This window comes from Symphalangus syndactylus, chromosome 13, assembly GCF_028878055.3.
Source record: "Symphalangus syndactylus isolate Jambi chromosome 13, NHGRI_mSymSyn1-v2.1_pri, whole genome shotgun sequence".
Lineage (NCBI taxonomy): Eukaryota > Metazoa > Chordata > Mammalia > Primates > Hylobatidae > Symphalangus > Symphalangus syndactylus.
This window is the reverse complement of record NC_072435.2, coordinates 48,590,282-48,610,427: the sequence shown is the minus strand read 5'-3', so window position 1 is coordinate 48,610,427 and position 20,146 is coordinate 48,590,282. Positions and strand designations below refer to the sequence as shown.

The window sequence follows — 20,146 nt, the reverse complement described above, 5'->3', positions numbered from 1 at the left end:
CCAAAGAATAAGGACTCCATGTTCAATGTGTATTGAAGATAGGGACTTTTAGAGTTCTGGCCTATAAATCAGGTGATCAACCACATCACCTGGAGAGGAGGAAAACACGAAATGCTTGGGCAATTTATCTATGCTCTTATAGTCTTGAGTGGCAGAGCAGTGTGTTCACTTAGAAACCGCCGTTTAAAATATCCAGTGACAGCCGGGCTTGGTGGCTCACACCTGTAATCCCAGCACTTTGGGAGGTCGAGGCAGGCGGATCATGAGGTCAACAGTTCAAGACCAGCCTGGCCAAGATGGTGAAACCCTGTCTCTACTAAAAATACAAAAATCAGCTGGGCGCAGTGGTGGCACCTGTAATCCCAGCTACTCAGGAGGCTGAGGCAGGAGAATCACTTGAACCCAGGAGGCGGAGGTTGCAGTGAGCCGAGATTGCACCACTGCACTCCAGCCTGGCGACAGAGTAAGACTCCATCTCAAAATAAAATAAAATAAAATAGCCAGTGACAGCAAGTCCAGCACTGCTGCTGTTCAACAGTTTTCTTCTCACACTAAAAATGAATAATGGGTGTATACACGACTGAAATCCTACTCAGTAATAAACATGAACACACTGATTTAAGCAATAACATAAAAGGAGCTCAAAAACATTAGGCTGCTGAAAAAGGAATTAAAAGAAATTAAAGAATGTGTAAGCAAAAACTCAGCTGTATGTAAGAAAACCCAGTTCCCCTTGAGGAAGAAAAAGAGATGGAGTCCTTTAAAAATTAACTGCCTGTTTTTCTGTCTGTGGCTAGTGAGCCTTATCTCTCCCTTTCCCAGGCATTGTGAAGACCCTGTTTCTCTAGCTGTGCAGCTGCAAGGTCACTAGGCAGATAAACTCAAGTCGTAAAACATGTTTTTCCTTGAAAAGTAAGAAATAATGTAATGCACGACTCAGCTGAAGAACTGTCTTTGTTTCTCGCTTCTGTAATATGCTTCCCGCTGCACGATCTCCCCCCACCTCACGAAATGCTTAAAAGGTAACCTGACTCTTTGTTTGGGGCTCAGTCTTTTTAGATGTTAATCTGAGTGGGCAGTTGCACCTAAATAATAATAATAATAAATCCTCCTCAACCCCTCGGGTCTCTCTGATTCCTAAATTATCCCGCTGCATTTCGAGAAAGAAATCAGCTACAAAAGACTACCTACTGTATGATTGCAGTTACCGAAAGGCGACACGAACTTGGAGTGGTAAAAAATCAGATGAGCAGCTCCCTGGAGTAGGGGAAGACTGAGGAACAGACGCACGTGGGTGCGTGGGAATTCAGGGGAAGCGGTGATGTTGATTCCAGGAACAAATACATTTGCTAAAATACACAGAACTGTGTTCCTCATAATCAGGTAAGATAAGGAACTTCATCCCACAGAGCCTATTGGCACCAGACTAGAGAGATAGCCCTCGGGTATTGTACTTTTGCTACTTTTGTTTCTATCACGGACAGAAGATGTTAGGAAATTTGGAAAGGAGTGTCCTCAGATGGATTTTGTGACACCCCTTACATGGAGGAAGGGAGGAGGTCGCAGGCCCGCCAACCCCACAGACCGAGGGCACAGACCTTTGGGGGGAGAGGGCGGGCAGCGGGGACATTCACCCCTTAGCAGCTCCCTGGGTGACAGCCACGGTCCAGCAAATCTGAAACGCTGGCCAGGTCCATACAGCGCCAACTGCGAGTTGGAACTACGGTCAACGGCTCTGTGTCCCTCGCAGGGCGAAACGGCCTTTCCTGGGCTCTGGAAAAAGGAGGCCAGAAGGGACGGATTTGTAAAGCAGGGTCGTGCAGAGGCTCCTAAAATGCCAGCGCCGGGAGCGAAGGAGCAGAGGATCTCTTTTTCCAAAGGGCAGGCATGGGCCTCTGCAGCGCAAGTTGACAAACCCTGGGAGCGGCGCCTCCAGCTGCAGCCACAACCTGAAACTCCCTCCACAGGTCGCAAACTGGGAAGCCACTGGCCCCGCGGAGCTGCCCCGGCCACGCTGCCCCCGCGAGGCCGCAGCTTCGCTCACCTGCCGGGAGACCGCGGGGCCGAGCGCCCGCTGCCAGGACACACGGGCAGGTCCCTCAGGATCCCCTCTCCTGGGGCTCGGGGACCTGCAGACCTCTCAGCCCGCGGCCCCTGCTCACTCTGCCCACCAGCGCCGGCTCTACGTTGCAGCAGGTTTCCCTGGGGGCAGCGAGCACTTTCCAGGTCCAGCTCCCTCTCCTCGCCGTGCGCCGCCCTCCCCTCCCCTCCCCTCTCCTTTGGAGTCTGGACCCTTTCAACCCCGACACTTCCAGCGGTCCCCAGGCTGCCCTGGGTGTTGAGGATGAGCCTGTGGTAGGGCAGACACCTGCTGTTTCCAGGGTCGGCCCCGATCACTGTGACCGATTCCGGTGCCGACTGGCCTAAGCCTGATCCTGATGCTCCAGTGCCACCAGACCCTCCCCGAGCGCGCGCTTGCACACCCAGGCTGCCCCCGGCAGGCAGCGGAAAGCTTCCAGCGATGTGTGCGTGTTTCCATAACCCGAGGCTCTGCTGTGTCATCCTGAACACGTGGCTTCAATCTGTTGCAGCGTTCACTGCGCATCATTGATGCACTTATTCCAGCCTCTAACCTGGTCAACTCTACTCCGCCTCCCAGGGTTTCTGGGTCCTCCTCTCCTGTACGCCAGGTCAGGTCTAGCTTTCCTTCCTGCATCGAAGGCCCCCCAGCGTTTATTCACCCCTTGCACTCCCTTGCTCCCCGCATCCTTCCTGCCCTTCCATGTGTGACTAAAGCGTTTTCTCCGCAGGAAGGGCGAGTCTGGCGCTCTTCTCTTTAGACCTTGCCCCAGAGTATGGGGAGCTTGAATTGAGCGGGAGTTGGCCAAGAAGCGAAGCAAAACCGTGAGTAGGACCTTAGTACTTCTTCCATCCATGCGTCATTGGGAGCCATTGCCATTCCTGGAGGCAAAAGTTTCTAACGAGCCCTGTGGTGATGATCTTGGATTTGGGATGTTTTGAAGAGGTTTCAGAGAAGGAAGATAAAGAGCGTTGTACTCTGCTGGAGAGAATCCCTGTGAGGACTCCCGCGTGGTCCTGCGCAGGAACACTCGGAGGGGCAGAGGAGTTCTGGAAAGAGGCAACGTGCCCGCACAACACATGAGCAAGAAGTCGAATCTTATTTTTTCTTCTAAAGTGACTAAACTACGGTTTTCCTGCTGCGGTTTGCCAATAGGACACGGGTCTGTTCAGAGTGGGAATTCCCAGTGAGCTTGGGGTGGGTTAGGGATGCCTGGAGGGGAGGTTGTGCCTAGCGTAGAGCTTCTAGTGCTGGCTCCCAGGTCCTCTAGGATCACCTGTAGAAGGATCTGCAGATTACAGTCTTGAAAGGCAGTTTCAGCTGTCCTGGCATAAAACTCCTATTAAAGAAACAACAACAGAGGGATATGAAAGGTGTGAGAAGCAGATCAGTGGGAGGACACTAGCAGGCAGAGCAAGAGTAATTAAAGCCAGCTTGACAGTCCATTTTTAACTCAGTTCAGGTAGCTGCACTGCCTGAAGGTCAGGTGAGCCAAGGAAGGAGATGCTGAGAGGCTGGTCTTTGAAGGCCGATTTCCACTTCTACTTCAATAAACAGAAATGGAAAATAAACAAGCCCATTTAAGCCAATTAAACAGCGGTGTCAGTGGCTAGTGTGTTCAGGACCAATGCATGGGCCTCTGGTCAGGTGTCAGATGCCAGCTGCCTGACAGTCAGTCCCTGCGCAGGCAGCAGAGCCTCTTGCCCTTGTCTGGGCAGCATTACTAATGAGGCTGCCTCTTCCCTGCCTCCGGGGAGAATTATTAGAATTAACATAATGAGTGATCTGAACCAATACTAGTGAAATACAAAAATTACTTATTTCCATTTCCTTAGGGTATTTAGGCCTAACTCATAAACTAAATGCTCCCATAGGGCCAGAAAGATTATTGGAACTTATAGAAAGTACTAGTTACTCTTGGCTCACCTGACTAGCTGAAATCTTGCAAAGCTCTTTGGGATTTGACTGCAGAAAACAATTTACCTACGTACAAAAGACTTCAAATAATATCTTTTTGGCTGAATGGGCCTTACTATCAGGGCTTATAGGGTTTGAGGAATGATTGAGGCAAAACATACACCTGGAATAATTAAAAGTGTCCGTTTTTATCTACTTAAAAGCCTAGAAATCCATTCTATCCCCAGTCTGCCTCTTCACAGGGTTAAACAGAACTGACTAGTTTTTTTTAAACTGAAGAATTAGGAAAAACTAAGTGCCATAATAGTCTAAGTGTGAGATGACACAGTCTATCAGCAATTTTGAAAATGCTGTGGATACAGTGAATCATTTATCACTGAAAGTTCCTCACATTGGGGCACTTCAGGTGTTTAGTAAGTGCAGTGATAAGTTTATTTTATTGCTCTTTCATTATATCCTCTCACTAATACTGTATAAACAGTTTGTGGGGGTGCTTACTGGAAATAGTCGTGACAAATAGAAAATCTAGTCAGTTAAATAGTTTGATTTCCTTTCATACACCAGTGCATTATATTATAACAAACTATCCAAATCATAAGCAAAGCCTTTAACTTAAGTTGCTTTTTTTTTTTGGAGACAGAGTCTTGCTCTGTCACCCAGGCTGGAGTGCAATGGCGCGATCTTGGCTCACTGCAACCTCTGCCTCCCAGATTCAAGCAATTCTCCTTCCTCAGCCTCCCAAGTAGCTGGGATTACAGGCACGTGCCACCACACTCAGCTCATTTTTGTAATTTGCAGAGATGAGGTTTCACCATGTTGGCCAGGCTAGTCTCAAACTACTGACCTCATGATCCACCCACCTCGGCCTCCCAAAGTGCTGGGATTACAGGTGTGAGCCACTGCGCCTGGCCACTTTTTTATTACTATGATTACTCATCTACCTTTTTACAAAAAGAAAATGAGATCTCAGTAACAACTGGAAGCAGTATGTTCCTCTGATGTATATGAAATATTTAAGTTCTAGGTTTCCTCAGGTATAAATAGAATATTCATAATGTCATCACTTAAAGTATAAATGCACAACACCAGGAATACTGCAAAGACAAAAAGCAGAAATGATGCTTTAATATATTATTACAGGATATGTTGGTATCTTGTGCATTTGTGATTTGGAGCATTGAATGTTTATGACAGGTTTCACTTGCCAGTTTTCTGTCTTTATTTGGTAGCAGCCATTTATTCTTGAATCTTATTAATACATTTACATTCAGTGCATTGTTTATTTCATTTCATGAACTATGACACCTGAGAGAAAATGACTGGGTTTCTTAATCTGTACAAATCAGGGAGGACTTACAGGACATGGAAGCTGATTTGTACAGTATCCAAAGTATCCATTAGCAAGCAAGCCCATGGGGTTGTTGTAAGGATTAAAAGAGAAATCCTTATAGTCAATGCTAAATGTTATTATTATTATTTTTACTTTTATGTTTTTTTTAGACAGAGTCTTGCTCGGTCGCCAGGCTGGAGTTCAGTGGCACGCTCTCAGCTCACTGCAACCTCCGCCTCCCAGGTTCAAGCGGTTCTCCTGCTTCAGCCTCCCGAGTAGCTGGGACTACAGGCGAGTGACACCATGCCCGGCTAATCTTTGTATTTTTAGTAGAGGTGGGGTGTCACCATGTTGGCCAGGATGGTCTCCGTCTCTTGACCTCGTGATCCCCCCGCCTTGGCCTCCCAAAGTGCTGGGATTACAGGCATGAGCCACCATGCCAGGTCTTATCTCTTTTTTATAAACAAATACGAGATCTTTAAAAGCATACTGTCTCTAGATTCCCTTGGTTGTGCTCAGTTTGTATATTTGGTGTCCCGTGTGAAGTGCTTAGAACCAGACCTGATACTAAGCAAGAGCTTAATGGGTGATATTATTATTACTGCTGTTATTATGGTTCTGAAATTGTAGTTCTCTGGGTCAGTGCAACAAGCAAGCGGCTATAAGTGGTTGGGGGAAGTATTGTGAAAGTATAACAAAATTTACTATGTTTCCTGCTTGCAGGAAATCTGGAAACTATTTGCCACTGATTAGGAAAGCCTTTTTTATTAGAATACATCCATCACTGAATGGAAAAGCAGGAAGGGGATCTGCCAATGATATGTAAGAAAATACTGTGGGTTAAAAAATTATCTTGGTGTGAAATACAGAGTTTTATGTGTTAATTTTTCTCAATTTAGGAAATAGTTTTCTGGAAATAAATAACATTTACAGACAATTGAAAGTATTGACGATAGGAACACACAGTGGTTTCAAGCTATGTATGACCATCTGTTAACATTCTGGGTGATAAATTTGGTCATAATTTTTATTTGTCATTGAGGATGCACCACCCAATGAGATTACCATTTAATGATTAAATATCCAATATGACATTTTATGAAGTGATACAGCATTTCCTATTTAGTAAGGTAACATGGAAACTTATCTAGTATAAGACAAAAACCAGGCCCAATATATAAAATAATACATAATACTTGCTGTTAAAAGCTGAGAGAATCTTTCAGTAGCGGAAGGCATTGCCTCTCTAAATTTAAGCTGAGAAATGGTTACCATAGTGACTTGCCTCTTCTGTAGTTATTTTGTTCCCTTCATAAAAATTGCTATGTATTATCACTCTGTAAATAGAGACGATATGTTTAAATACATATAATATCTGCTTTTCCTTAGTTGTGGAAAAGTTTATAATTCAGCTGAGTGACCATAGCAGAGAATGTCACCCAGGAACAGGAACATAGAGTGCGTTCTTGACACCTGTCTGGGGTACATCTGACAACCTTTACAAATTCCAAATTTGAGAATACCACTGTGGCACACCATTTTTCTGGAATTTCAATGTACACCAAGAAGAGAGGAACATAAAGCTACGTACTCATGGAGATGCTGGGTTCCTCATTGGTTGCCCTTCCTGTACCAGCCAGCATCCTATTCTGGTGGACCAGCCTTGCACAGAGTTTGTCAATCACATTTGTATCCTAGCAACATTACACGTTGCTTCGTGACATAAACCTGTGGGGTTGCTCAGGAAGAGAACTGAATCTGAGAATGCCTGAGTGACGACTAGATATGGAATTCGGCAGGGTACTCTTTAGAATGGGATCTAATCTCTGTTCTGCAGATTTAAAGCACATTAAGGTTAAAGAATTTGACTAAGTCACAGAGTGACTCAGTTTTTTCATCTTCATGGTGTAGACGTCAGTTGAATGGACTGTGGAGCCTGACTCCTAGGAGTGGCATTTACTAGCTATGTCAACTTGGATAAGGTAGTTGGCATTTCTGTGCCTCTATTTCCACTCTTAAAATGGGAATTATGGGGAAGGAAGTGAGAGGTAGAGATTTGTTAGAGCAGCGATCCTCAGCTTTTTGGCACCAGGCACTGGTTTTGTGGAAGACAATTTTTCCTTGGATGGGGATGGGGATGGTTTTGGGATGAAACTGTTTCACTTCAACTCATCAGGCGTTAGTTAGATTCTCATAAAGGGCACAAAAGCTAGACCCCTCCTATGTGCAGTTCACAATAGGGTTCACACTCCTACGAGAATCTAAAGCTGCAGCTGATCTGACAGAAGGTAGAGCTCAGGTGGGAATGCGGGCAATGGGGAACGGCTGTGAACATAGATGAAGCTTCACTCACTCGCCTGCCCCCTGCTCACCTCCTGCTGTGTGGCCGGTTCCTAACGGGCCATGGATGGGGACTTGGTCATGGCCAGGAGGTTGGGGATCCCTGTGTTAAAGGATACAAAATTATAGCTAGATAGGGGAAATCAGTGCTAGGTTTCTATACCACAGTAGGGTGGCTACAGTTAACAATACTATGTGTTTCAAATAGCTAGAAGGAGGATATTAAATGCTCCCAACACAGAGAAATGATGGCTGTTGGAGATGTTGGATATCCTAATTTCCCCAATCTGATCTCTATACATTGTGTGTGTTAAAACATTACTATGTACCCCATGAATATGTACAATTATTATTTGTCAACTTAAAAAATGTCAAAAACCATACTAAATAAATAAAAAGGGAATTATAATAATTTTACCTTATATGGCTGTAGTGCGGACTCAACGAGTGAATGCATAATGTACTCAATAAATGTTAGCCATGATCATAATGATAAATTTTACTCTGACCTTGAAAAATTCCCAAAGCTATGGTGACATTTTTATGAACAGGTGGCAGGGGAGTGTTTGCATGTGATCAAGGATGTGTATAAAAGTATGTCTTTGGTATATATTCATTCATTTGGTCAACTGACATTCAGTAAGTATTTATCGAGTGTTAATTATCTTTTAGGCACTGAGAATACAACAGGAAACCAGGTATATTTAGTGCCTGTCACTAGAGAGATTATAGTTTAGAAGGGTACATCGAAAAATAAATACGAGATTATAAATAGTACGGCTAAGTTAGGGAAGGTACAGGGTGCTCCAGGAGGACAACGATATAAACACTAATGTGTGTGTGTTTTTTTTTTTTTTTGAGACGGAGTCTTGCTCTGTCACCCAGGCTGGAGTGCCGTGGCGCAATCTCAGCTCACTGCAAGCTCTGCCTCCCAGGTTCACGCCATTCTCCTGCTTCAGCTTCCTGAGTAGTTGGGACTACAGGCGCCGCCACCATGCCTGGCTAATTTTTTAAATTTTTAGTAGAGACGGGGTTTCACCGTGGTCTTGATCTCCTGACCTCGTGATCCGCCTGCCTCAGCCTCCCAAAATGCTGGGATTACAGGCGTGAGCCACCGCGCCTGGCCACTAATGTGTTTTGAAATAAGATTTATAACTTTGCTACTCATCGTGTGTGTCATGGACCAAGAGTACAGACATCACTTAGGAGCTTGTAAGGAATGCAGAATATCAGGGTACACCCTGCACCACTGAAATAGAATCTGCTTTTTAGCAAGATTTTTAGGTGATGCATACTGTATGCAATTAAAGTTTGGGAAGCACAGATTTTAAACAGAATGAACAAAACCATAAGACAATTAAAGCATTTGTAAAATTACCTCAGGGCTAATTAAGAAAAAATATTTCTTGAGTACCTACTGTGTGTAAGGCCTTGATGCAAGGTGGATAGAGCCTCAGCTGGGCAAGTGTTTGTGGATTCTCCATGGCTCAAGGGAGATATAACAGCCCTAAGGGCAATAATCCATCCTGTGTGGTTCTTAGCTCCTGGGCCTGGCTCACAGACCACACACAGCTGTTTGAAAACAGTCTGGTTTTCAGAGAAGACTGTATTATGTAAAAATTAAGTCCTGTTTTAATAAACTTGAGACACTATCAAACCCTGAATTATATTCAACCTTGATGGAACGGGAGCCTATAATATAACACAAGGAAGAGGCTTATATAATGAAATGTATTTAAAGTAATTGTTCTATGGAAAGTTGCATTTGGAAACCACAAATTTAGAAGGAAGAAAGTAATACAGAAAGATATATCTTATTACTTCCAAATGGCCCTGTGACTTGGATGTTATTGTTCCAAATTTAGGAACGAGGATGAGGAAACTGAGACACAGAGAGTTTGGAAACCTGCCTTGGGTTACACAAGTCGGGCCAGGATTTGAATAGTGTTGCTCTGTGAGTGGCTGGTTTCAGGATGGAAGTTCAGAATAGCTGAAGTGCATGATGTGGATGGATGGAGGTTGTTAGAGAAGGGAAGTGGGGAACTGATGAGGAATGAGGTTGGAAAGGAAGGATGTAGAAGTCAGATTCCAAAGGGCCTTGCAAGTCTTATAAAGGAGCAGCTCGAATATGACTTAAATGGTAGACATCCTATCCAAACTTCAAATTCCTGCTTTAAAGTATTTCTGGAGTTCCTTCATCTTGCTTGATGTAGTGAAGTCCTGGCTCAGCTGCCATGACTTAAACACGACAGACTGTATTCCAGTAGAAACTGATTTTGGTTGAGGAAATTATTTTACCCTAGAGTAAAATAATCAGGAAAAAAAAAAAACTTCCTTATATGAACTTGTATCTTCCTGACAAACAGCATTCATTGTCTATGGTTCTTTTTGCTGAAGTATATTTCTCTCATTTTAATCTTTGGGTTAGACAGGACACAATGGACTGTCCTATTTTGGGGTAAGGGTGCCTCACAAATAATCTGTTATGAAAAATAAAGTGTTGCACTTTGTGAATGTTTAATATAATTTAAAAGTAAACTCAGATTCAAAATGTTCCTTATATATAACCATTATATTAGAATTCTTCTCTTTTGAGTGGAAGAGAAAGAAGAGTTATTTTTAGTATACATATTATTGTATATGGAGGTGTTTCATGCATGACAATGATATTTGTCAAGTATATCAAGGCAAATGATCAATTGACAAAAAGTGTGGTGTTCTGGGAGGGTGGGGGGAACTCATTAAATAACGAATGAGCTAGTGGCTACAGGAGGCTACATTCTTTTTTTTTTTTTTTTTTTTTTTGACAGAGTCTCCTCTTTCACCCAGGCTGGAGTGCAGTGGCGCGATCTCAGCTCACTGCTAGCTCCGAGGAGGCTACATTCTTAATCCTGGCCAATCATCTTATACTCAAAGAGCCAGGAAAAAAGAGTGTATGTATTAGGGTTCTCCAAAGAAACAGTACCAATAGGAGACACATAGATAGATAGACAAGATAATTTACTAAGGGAACTGACTCATGGGATTATGGAGGCTCTTCTGAAATAAAATGGAAGTTTTGTCTTTGTGTCTGCTTGAGTACCTGCTCAGGAACCCTGACCTTAGTTCTAGGAATGCAACGAATTCTAATTTTTGGATTGCTAATTCAGGGTTAAAGAGAATCTTGTACATTCCCACTTTATTATCAACCACCTTCAGTGTGGTTAATTATGTGAAATTATGGTTAAAGTGACGGGTAAATATGGAGAAAAAGTAGGGGGCTTCCCTGTATTCACTAGACTTTTATTTCGTTCCAGGGCTTATGACGGAGCCCAAGAGAGTCAGAGCAGCTTTCTACAAATTCAGCTGTCGCATTCATTTTCTTACACACTAGAGTTGCCACTTAAAAATACTCAGACAAAAAAAATTAATATTGACCATCTAACAGGAATACTTGACTCAGCTAAGTTACCAATTTGCTTCATTTTTGGAAGACATCTAGCATCTGAGAATCGGACTTTTCCTAGAAGTTCACTTGGTAACCTCGGGTAAGTCCTGGTTCATCCTGGAGAGGATCCGAGGGGAAAGCCTGATGGGACCCACGGCCGCTCTGAGAAGAAAGCGGTGCTGTGGGGTGCAGGAGGAGGAGGAGCTGGAAAGCAGGAGCGCCCGGGACTGGATCTAGCTGGAAAGGGCGTAGACGCTCTCCCGGAATCAGGGTAGGGACCCTCTAGGAATGGGACGTTCCGAGAGGGGGTGTGTCTGGAACATTGGCTAGGGGTCCTTAGAGGTGATTTCTGGGAAGGGAAAGTCTGGGGCAGGGCTGTGAAGAGTCAGGAAAGAAACTGTGGAGTCCGTTCCTCATCCACTTCCTGAGCCCTAGGTTCCGAGGCCCCCAGGTCAGGGGTTCAGTGGCGCAGGAGGGTCCAGGGTAGGAGTTGGTGAGTCACCTCTCAGGTCCACCTGTAAAGGAACGCTGACTCAGAGCATGAGGGTAGCCCAGGAAGCTTCGACTTCACCCAGAGAACGTCCGCCCGCCCCTCTCTCCCTGGAGCAGGAGGCACCGCCCCTCTCCCACCCTTAGAGCCGACGGCCCCGCCCCTTTCCTCCCCCTGAAGCCTGCGGCCCCGCCCCTCGCCCTCTCCTGGAGTCAGCGGCCCCGCCCCTCTTCCCAGAGTGGGCGGGGCCACAATTGCCTGCTCAGCTTTCCTTGTGACGCCTCACATCCCCCTGGATGCGCTGTTGCCTGGCTGCACTTCTTTTTTCTGTCATGGTTCGCATCGACCAATGGGCTTGGAGCATGGAGGCCACGCCCCCCATCTCTGCTCTAGTTGGCCCTGGTTACACCTCCTCTGGTCAGTCTCACAGCTGCGCGGTGGCAGACAGGACTTGTTCCACAGTGGTAACTGGGATAGAGCTGATGTGGCCCCAACCCCACCTCCCCACTCTCCCTGCCATGTCGGAAGAAACCCGGCGAGCAAATTGGCAGCACCAAAGAAAAAGGTACAAGCGCCTGCTGGCAGCCCAACGACCCAGCCCCAGGTGCCGTCTGATGGCAGGACCGCAGCCAGAGCTCATGCCACTCCTGAGACTCACTGGGCTGGGCCCCCAGCTGCCTCTGGGCTCCCTCTACCAAAGTCTTGTCAGTGAGCCCCTCCCCTCAACAGCCCAGACCCCGCCTGGAGTGAGATTTGCTTATTTACCATGAAACACATCTTGGGAAACTGAACTTGACACTTGAATCTTCCTCATATCTCAACCTAGGGGACTTTGAGTGCCACAGGGTAATATGGGACATCTTTCTGAAGCATCAGTTTCCCTTGATTCTCTTGATAGAGAAAAAACGTTCATGGACTTAAGGATGACAGTCCCATCGATTTCTAAGAGTATACCAAAATTCACTCTGAAAAGAGGCTTGGGTTGTCCTCTTTCTGTTCAATTCCCAGATGTAACAGAAAGGCTGCCTTCTGCCATGAGGACTCATTGATGTAAAATTTGAGTGGTGCTGCCGCACTTCCTACACTAACAGACATGTGATGATGTGTGACTCTAAACCACACAGTGCCCAGTTCCTGCCTGCTTAGTGTCTGTTTTTCTACCTCTGCCTCTGGTATTGGGCCCTGGCAGCTGCTGATTTGTGGCAAAACCCCAGAGCTTGGGGCCAGAAGACATAGTTCAAGTTCAATTATTGCCTTTTTTAAGCCGTGGTATCAATCCCTCTCAGTCATTAAGTCATTAAGACAACACCTTGTACATGTATTTGTGGCAATAAATCAGATGGCATAAAAGAAAGTTTTGTAAAAACTGTAAAGGCAGATGTGACTGTAGGGACTTCTCATGAGCATTCCTGCTTTTCTTTTCCACAGTTGAGAGACTATCAGCGGAAGAATAGCCCTGGTGTTTCTACAGGAGTGAAAAAGAAAATTAAAAATTGCAGTAACCCTGAGACAACCGCTTCTGGTGGTTGCGACTCACCTGGAGATGTGAGTCTTGGCTGGCCAGGCTCCTGGGGACAGGGGGCCCAAGGAAAGTAGAGGGTACTTGTTAAGATTGTGGAAGAACTGTTGGGTCCTGGTTAAGAATTCTGGATTTGAATTCTACCTCTCCATCTGCTAGGGATATGATGTAGGGCAAATTTCTTGAGCTCTTTGGGACTGTCTTTTGACATCTGTAAAATAAGGGTGGTATTGTTTGACTTACACTTGTGAAGCTTAAATGAGATTTGTTATTATTTTTATGTTAATGCCAAGTACAGGGCCTGCCATAACACCCAGGACACCCAGGAAATGGTAGTTGCTGTTTCATTTTCCTCATCCCCGGTCTCAAGGGAAAGCCAGGCCAGTGGGAACAGCCACTTGCCATCAGGCTGTCTCTTTTTGAGTGACTGAAAGCGCCCAAGGGTGTGATGAGGAGAGCCCCAAGCACTAAGATTGGGAGAAGATCTAACTTTTGAGCTCATCTTTCCTGCCAGCGTGCTGGGTGACCACAGAAAAATCACTTCTTCCCCTTGGCCTCTTGAACTCCTCTGTAAGATGACACTGGATAAGATCAGTGTCTTTCAGACTTGTATTTTAGCTGGAGCCTCCTATGTTGAAGCGAACCCTTACTCAAAAGTCTGGTTTTTAAAATGGAGGTGGAGGTCTGATGCTCTACCAGATTTATCCCCACATCCTGGGCCTGAGGAGAGGGGTCCAGTGAGAGTCTTCAGAGCAGCATTGTCAGGTGACTCCACCCTGTGTTACTGCACCACTCAGGGGACTTTTCCATCTATTTGTTTCTGCCCCTGGCAAGGCAGCAGGCAGCCGTTTGGAAGGCACAGGCCATGGTCTTCCTCTCCTCTGCTCTTCTTCAGCATTTCGTGTCCCTGAAGCCACCTCTTCCTCCTCCCCTGAATCTCTTGCCTCTCTCTAAGCCCCTTCTGTCTTTGTCCGCTTGCTCTTGTTCTACCCTTTTGGCCTCTTGTAGGTTCTCCTTCCTCCCTCTGCTAAGCATAGCCTGACACCCACAGTGCCAACTCAGGGAAGAGCCTCCTCTCCCAAGCCCCTGGAGTCCAGAAGACAGGAGCTCCAGGAGGGCCCCACCCTCACACCCTACCTCTCCAGATGCTCTCTCCAGCTGTGCATGCCCCTGAGGCTCCTCTGGTTTGGGGGATACTTTGCCTCTGGCTTATTTTATGTTGCTGCCATTTCCCTTCTGCCTGTTTATGTCTGCTTCTTCACCTGCTTGATTGTTTGGGGTATTTCCCTTCACCCACATCTTTTATTATCTTGGAGAAAGTGAGACATATCTTAAAGTTTAGAGGTAATTTGGGAATAACTTTAAGAGCAGACATATGGAATTTGGGGCTTTTTTTCTTAGAGACAAAGTCTCCCTCTCTCGCCGAGGCTGGAGTATAGTGGTGTGATCTCAGCTCACTGCAACCTCCGCTTCACAAGTTCAAGCAATTCTCCCGTCTCAGCCTCCTGAGTAGCTGGGATTACAGGCACCCGCCACCACACCTGGCTAATTTTTGTATTTTTAGTAGAGATGGGGTTTCACCATTTTGGCCAGTCTGATCTTGAACTCCTGAGCTCAGGTGATCCACCCGCCTCAGCTTCCCAAAGTGTTGACATTACAGGCATCAGCCACCATGCCCAGCCTGAGATCTTTTAAAAATTATTTAAGTTTTTATTTCTAAAGCAAAGTAACTTGACAGTAGAGATCTTTATTGACCGAGTTGTACATTAACCCTAGCCCTAGCCCTTTTAAGGGGCACTGTGTGGAACAGCCCGGGGTCCCCAGACCTGAACTTCTTATGCTTCACCATCCAGTTTTCAAGCTGGTGTGAAGCCCCTGATGCTAACCAGCAGTTACGGCAGGCCATGGAGGAGCAGGCACAGCTGGAAGCACACCTGGGGCTGTGAGGCTTTGCAGAGGGAGGGATGTGGAAGGAAGATGACCTCAGGTGGCCAGAAGCAGGTGAGGACCAGTGACAGACCTTCCTAGCTTCTGTGCCCATTCTTGCAGGTAATAGAGACATGTAGACAAATACAACTGGAGAGAGATACATTTGCTGAGATTCTTAAAGGAGAGAGAGCCACGTGGCAGCAGAGGATGAATCAGATGTCGGAGCAGGTGAGACCTGACACTTCAGCCCCCACTTTAGATCTTTCTGGGCATCTGTAAAATGGGAGGGGTATAGCCAGAGGTGGTCATGGGTCTGGGCTTTGTGGAGGAGGGGGCAGAGAGGGAGATGGTAGCTTGTCCAGCCAGCAGCCCCCCTCTCCAGGGCCCTTTCCCCCTGTGCTTTGTGCAGACGCGCACACTGAGAGGGGGAGAAGGAGTGTATTATGAATCGGTTACAGGAGATGGAGACAAGCTTGGTGGAATTGAGAAAACAGATGAGTAAGCTGAGGCTGGGGTGACCTGGGAGGAGGGCTGACATCAGAGGGCCATGGGGGGTGGGTTAGAATGTCCTAGGGAGGTGGGTGGATGAAAGGACTTTTAGGCAGAGGAAAAGAGGTATGTGCCAGGAGATGGCAAGTCTGGTAATCTCCATAAGCCTCAGTTTCGCAGTCAGCAAAGAGGGAGGAGTGCCCATTGTCAGCCACCCACAGTTGTCTGTATCTGTAAGTGGCTTGGAAGATCCCCTATCATCCAGGCGTGGGGAATCATTAGCAGGGAGGCCAAGTTTGTGGAGCCTGAGAGGAGCTGTGGACCAAGAGGAAGATTTTTTTTTTAAGAATCCAGAGACCCTTATTGTCTGCTTTTTTTTCTCAGCTGAACCCCCAGCCCTGTAACCCTCAGCAGGCCCTCTGAGGTGGAGCAGCAGCTACAAGAGGAGGCTGAGCACCTGAGGGAGGAGCTGGAGAGTCTGGCCGGACAGCTTCAAGCCCAGGTACAGGACAATGAGGACTTGAATCACCTGAACCGGGAGCAGGAGGAGAGGCTGCTGGAGCTGGAGTGGGTGGCCGAGCTCTGGGGGAAGCAAGTGTAGGAGTGTAGACGAATCCTGCAGCCCATGGAGCTCACACCGCTGTCAGCCGCGCGCTCTCCCAGACCCGTGAGGTCAAGAAACAGCTGGCCGAGCTGCAGAGTGGCTTCATAAAGCCGGTGCACGGCCCGACCTGGGGAGCCAGCCTTCCTCCCTAGTCCTTTGGGCCTTCGTTTTCCCATCTCTCAAATGGGGCGGTGTAGCCGTCACGTGAAACGGCACTTCTGAAGGCACCTGTGAGCCAGAGCCCTGATCCAAATGCTGTGGGGAGGTGGGGATGATTTTTCTAACCTGACTTCGCCCTTCCCAGTGCCATGGGAGGCAGACACCAAGTTCTGGGCTCTCCAGCTGCAATGAAGTTAGCATCTCCAGCTGCAACGAAGTTAGCATCTTCGCAGAGGTGCCAAGGATTAAATGAGATAATATGCGGAGAGCATTAGGCTTGTCGGACACTTAGCAGATGATGGCTGGCTCCTTCTGCTTTTCCGCCAGTCGGTGGCCTACAGTTTAAGTGGTGGGAAGAAGAGTGTGAGATTTCATGCAGGGAAGGAGGCATGGGGCTCTAGGCAGTCACTTAGGCCTGGAGCAAGCGGCCACAGGCCTGGGCAGGAGACAGAGCCCTGCAGTGCCCTCGCTACCCTATTCATGGGCCCAGAATCTGGAAGCAGGCGACCACCTGCCCTCTCGCCCAGGTCTTCCTGCAGATAGAGATGGAGAGCCAAGAGGCTCAGAGTCTGCAGCAGCAGAGAGACCAGTCCCTAGGTCCCCTGCAGCAGTACATGGCCACCTGTCAGCAGCTGAGCTCTGAGATGGAGGCGCTGCACAGGCAGTTACTGCTGCAGACCCAGCTCATGGACCAGCTGCAGCAGCAGGAAGCTTAGGGCAAAGCGATGGCCGAGATGGCCCACCAAGAGTTGCAGGAGACCCAGGTGTGGGAGTTGCTGAGGGCGGGGCCCGAGGGGGACGACATGGCAGCCTCTGTGCCTTCAACTCTCTTTCCTGGCCCCTTAGGAGCACCTGGAAGCTGCCAGCCAGAGAACCAGCAGCTACAGGCCCAGCTGAGCCTCATGGCTCTCCCTGGGGAAGGTGCAGGAGACCACTCAGAGGAAGAGGAGGGAGCCCAGGACGAAGGGGGACTGTTAGCAGCATAGGATTGAGGAGTTTAGAACAGCTGGTCACTATGCCGACCGGGTTTCTGTGTTAAGTTCGGCATCAAAATGGTGACCTAGGAGTAGAGGGGCCACCAGGATGCCTAAGGATGGGTGAACTGGCCCAGGTCAGAAATGAAGCAGGTCAGAACTCCCCTGCCGGGCGGTAGTGAAACTGAGCCTGGGCAACATAGTGAGACTTTGGTTCTAAAAAAATAATAATAATAAATTACAGCTGCTCATTCCCCTCTGGGGAGGGACTGGCCCAGGTTATACAGTGAGGGTTGAGGCAGAGGTGGGCCCACCCTAATTCCCTTGTTGGGTTGCATGAGGACCCCTCCGGCTATGCACCATAGGAGACAGACTGGATGGGGGCGGGGGGAGAAGGAGGGGAAGGGAGGAGGAGGAGGAGGAGGAGGAAGAGGAGGAGAAGAAGAAGAACAAGAAGAAGGAGGAGAAGAAGGAGGAGGCGCCTTGGCCCATGCCGAGCATCCTGCAGGACCTGGAAAGCCAGGAGTCCATGGTGAGCCTGACTCCCCCTGCCCCACCTTTGCCCCCTCCCTCTGTGGTCCTTCCCAGACCCTCTTATGCTTTTGGTTTCCTGTTTTCTTATTTATCTGGACCCTCACCCCTTTCCTGGGGAGCCAGTGTTCAGATACCATTTGACCTGTGACCAACAGGTGCACACTCTGAGGCCCCAAGTGAAGGGCTCCTCTCCACCTCCCTGCCCCGTTGGTCCTGTGTGTCCCCCAAGAAGAATGCACACCTCTTGCCTGCAGGTGGCATTTTTAACATCAGCTGTAGCCATTGCAGACAGGGAGCAGGCTCGGCTCCGTGGGCAGCTGAAGGAGCCTGCTTCTGGGCCCAGGCCAACAGGTGAGCCAGGTGCCAGCCCAGAAGCAGCAGCCCCAGCCCCAGGGACTGGGATGGATTCTGTGTGTGGGGAGACCCACCGGGCCCTGCAGGGGGCCATGGAGAAACTGCAGGTGAGTGAGTCTCTCCTGGCATGGGCCGGGAAGGGTGGGAGCGAGGCAGTTTGCTGCTGAGATATGATCCCATTCTTTTGGCTCCAGAGCTGCTTTATGCAGCTGATGCAGGAAAAGGTGGACCTGAAGGAGCGGGTGGAGGAGCTGGAACATCGCTGCATCCAGCTCTCTGGAGAGACAGACACCATCGGTGAGGCGGAGGCCAGGGCACGGCAGGGGGAGCTGCCCAGCGGGTGAAGGGAACCCAACGTCTGAGCCCTGTCCTCTCGCAGGAGACTACACAGGCCTCTCTCAGCCAGGGGGCAGCGCTGAAGGAGCAGCACCGAGAGGAGGAGGAGCACATCCACAAGCTAGCCCAGGACAAGGAGGAGATGAAGGCAGCGTGTGGAGCTTCTCCGCCCGGGGGGTGGCTGTGGGGTGGGTGTGGGTTCAGGCATGGCAGCTGAACACCGTTTCCTCCAGGCGAAGCTGCTGGAGCTGAGGAGCTGGTGTTGCAGCTTGTGGGCAACAGGAACGAGGGCCATGGCAGATTCCTGGCAGCTGCTCATGAACCAGCTCCAGGGGCCCCAGCCCCCTGGAGCTCAGGGCTGCCGACAAGCAGGGTGGTGAGTAGTGTCCTCAGGCGGGGTGGCCAGGCAAGAGCAAGGGAGGGTGGCAGTGTGCTCAGAGCCCTCCTCCCTCTCTCCAAACGTCTTTGCCAGGTAAGCCTCGCCGGCAGCGTGGAGCCTGCACAAGGAGAAGCTGGGGAGGGTTCTCCCCGGGACACCCCACTGCACAGCAGATCATGCAGCTGTTTGGTGAGATGCAGAACCCTCAGGAGCGCCCAGGCTTGGGCAGCATCCCCTGCATTCTGTTTTTCTACCAGGCTGACAAGAACCACTAGGTAAAGATTATCCTCATCTGAAAGCCAGTTGCCTTCAGCAAAGCCAGGAGAAGGGGGACCGGAGGCTCCGCCCCCACCATGTCCCTCCCACCCCTTTCCAGTCACCCCTTTACCCTTAGAGTAAATGGATTTAGCCATACTGCTTGGCCTGGCATATCCTGTTTCCCTCACTGGGTCCTGGGGTTTGTGCCACTGAATGGGGGACACAGAATGTCTGAGCTGGGCTGCTGGGGACCTTCCAGGCCTGTTACCTGCATGCTGCCTGGTGACACCTGGGGGATTCCACAGGTGGAATGGCACCCATGGGGGACAGTCTGGCCCTAACGGCCAACAGGCTCAGAAGCCTGATCTCTCAGTGGCTGGGAAGGCAGGGTGCCAGCACCCAAGGGCACTGACTTCCATCCAGCCCAGGTGACTTCAGTCCCATCCCCCTGCCTCCCTCACCTGCCTGTGCCTGGTGGCCTGTTCTGTCCCTGCCTCCAGAGTGCAGGTGCCCCACAGGCTCCCTCCAGGCTGAGCTCATGGCCCTGCTCCTAGTGGCCGGAGCTGGCTTCACAGGATGAGCCAGCCAAGCTCCAGGGGCTTTCCAGGAAAAGAGTCCCTTGGAAAGGATGTGGACTTTTCACCACTTCCAACAGCCGCGAAAGCTCTGAGCCAGGTTTGGATGCCATAGGATTCAAGGGGGCAGCAAGGGGTCCAGAGCTGCAGACAGCTGAGGGTGACCATTGGGGTCTGCTCAGGCGAGAGCCTGGAGTAGGTGACCACGTCCAAGGCAAACTGTGACTAAAAGGAAGGGCTCGGTTGGCTGGGAGTAGAGGAGGCCATTCAGGGCTGAGAATCCCCAGGGGATCTCTGAGAGGGCGTGGAAAGGGCCATAAAGGGAGGGCAGAGGTGAGAAGGGAATGATGAAGTCCCAGTGCTGAGCGGGGGGGCTGGGGAGGGAGTAAGTGGAGGTGGAGGGAGTAGCCTGTTTAAACCTGGGGCTCATCCCTATGAACATGAACTTCTGG

General features: G+C 48.9%; 2 protein-coding genes across 2 annotated transcripts in view; one reads left to right on the top strand and one right to left on the bottom strand.

The window, feature by feature from the left end:
* Positions 1 to 20,146, bottom strand: part of LOC129459809 (zinc finger protein 850-like) — a 283,509-nt gene that overhangs the window by 207,063 nt on the left and 56,300 nt on the right.
* Positions 1,520 to 19,157, top strand: LOC129459826 (golgin subfamily A member 2-like). Its single transcript, XM_063614825.1, is given in 22 exon segments — positions 1,520 to 2,094; positions 2,136 to 2,355; positions 2,448 to 2,525; positions 13,013 to 13,129; positions 14,112 to 14,287; positions 14,914 to 15,042; positions 15,149 to 15,278; positions 15,458 to 15,546; positions 15,936 to 16,150; positions 16,153 to 16,276; positions 16,468 to 16,519; positions 16,612 to 16,647; positions 16,812 to 17,048; positions 17,131 to 17,152; positions 17,155 to 17,205; positions 17,624 to 17,790; positions 18,047 to 18,253; positions 18,341 to 18,448; positions 18,529 to 18,637; positions 18,722 to 18,842; positions 18,894 to 19,015; positions 19,018 to 19,157. Coding segments are annotated over 22 exon segments (3,225 nt in total).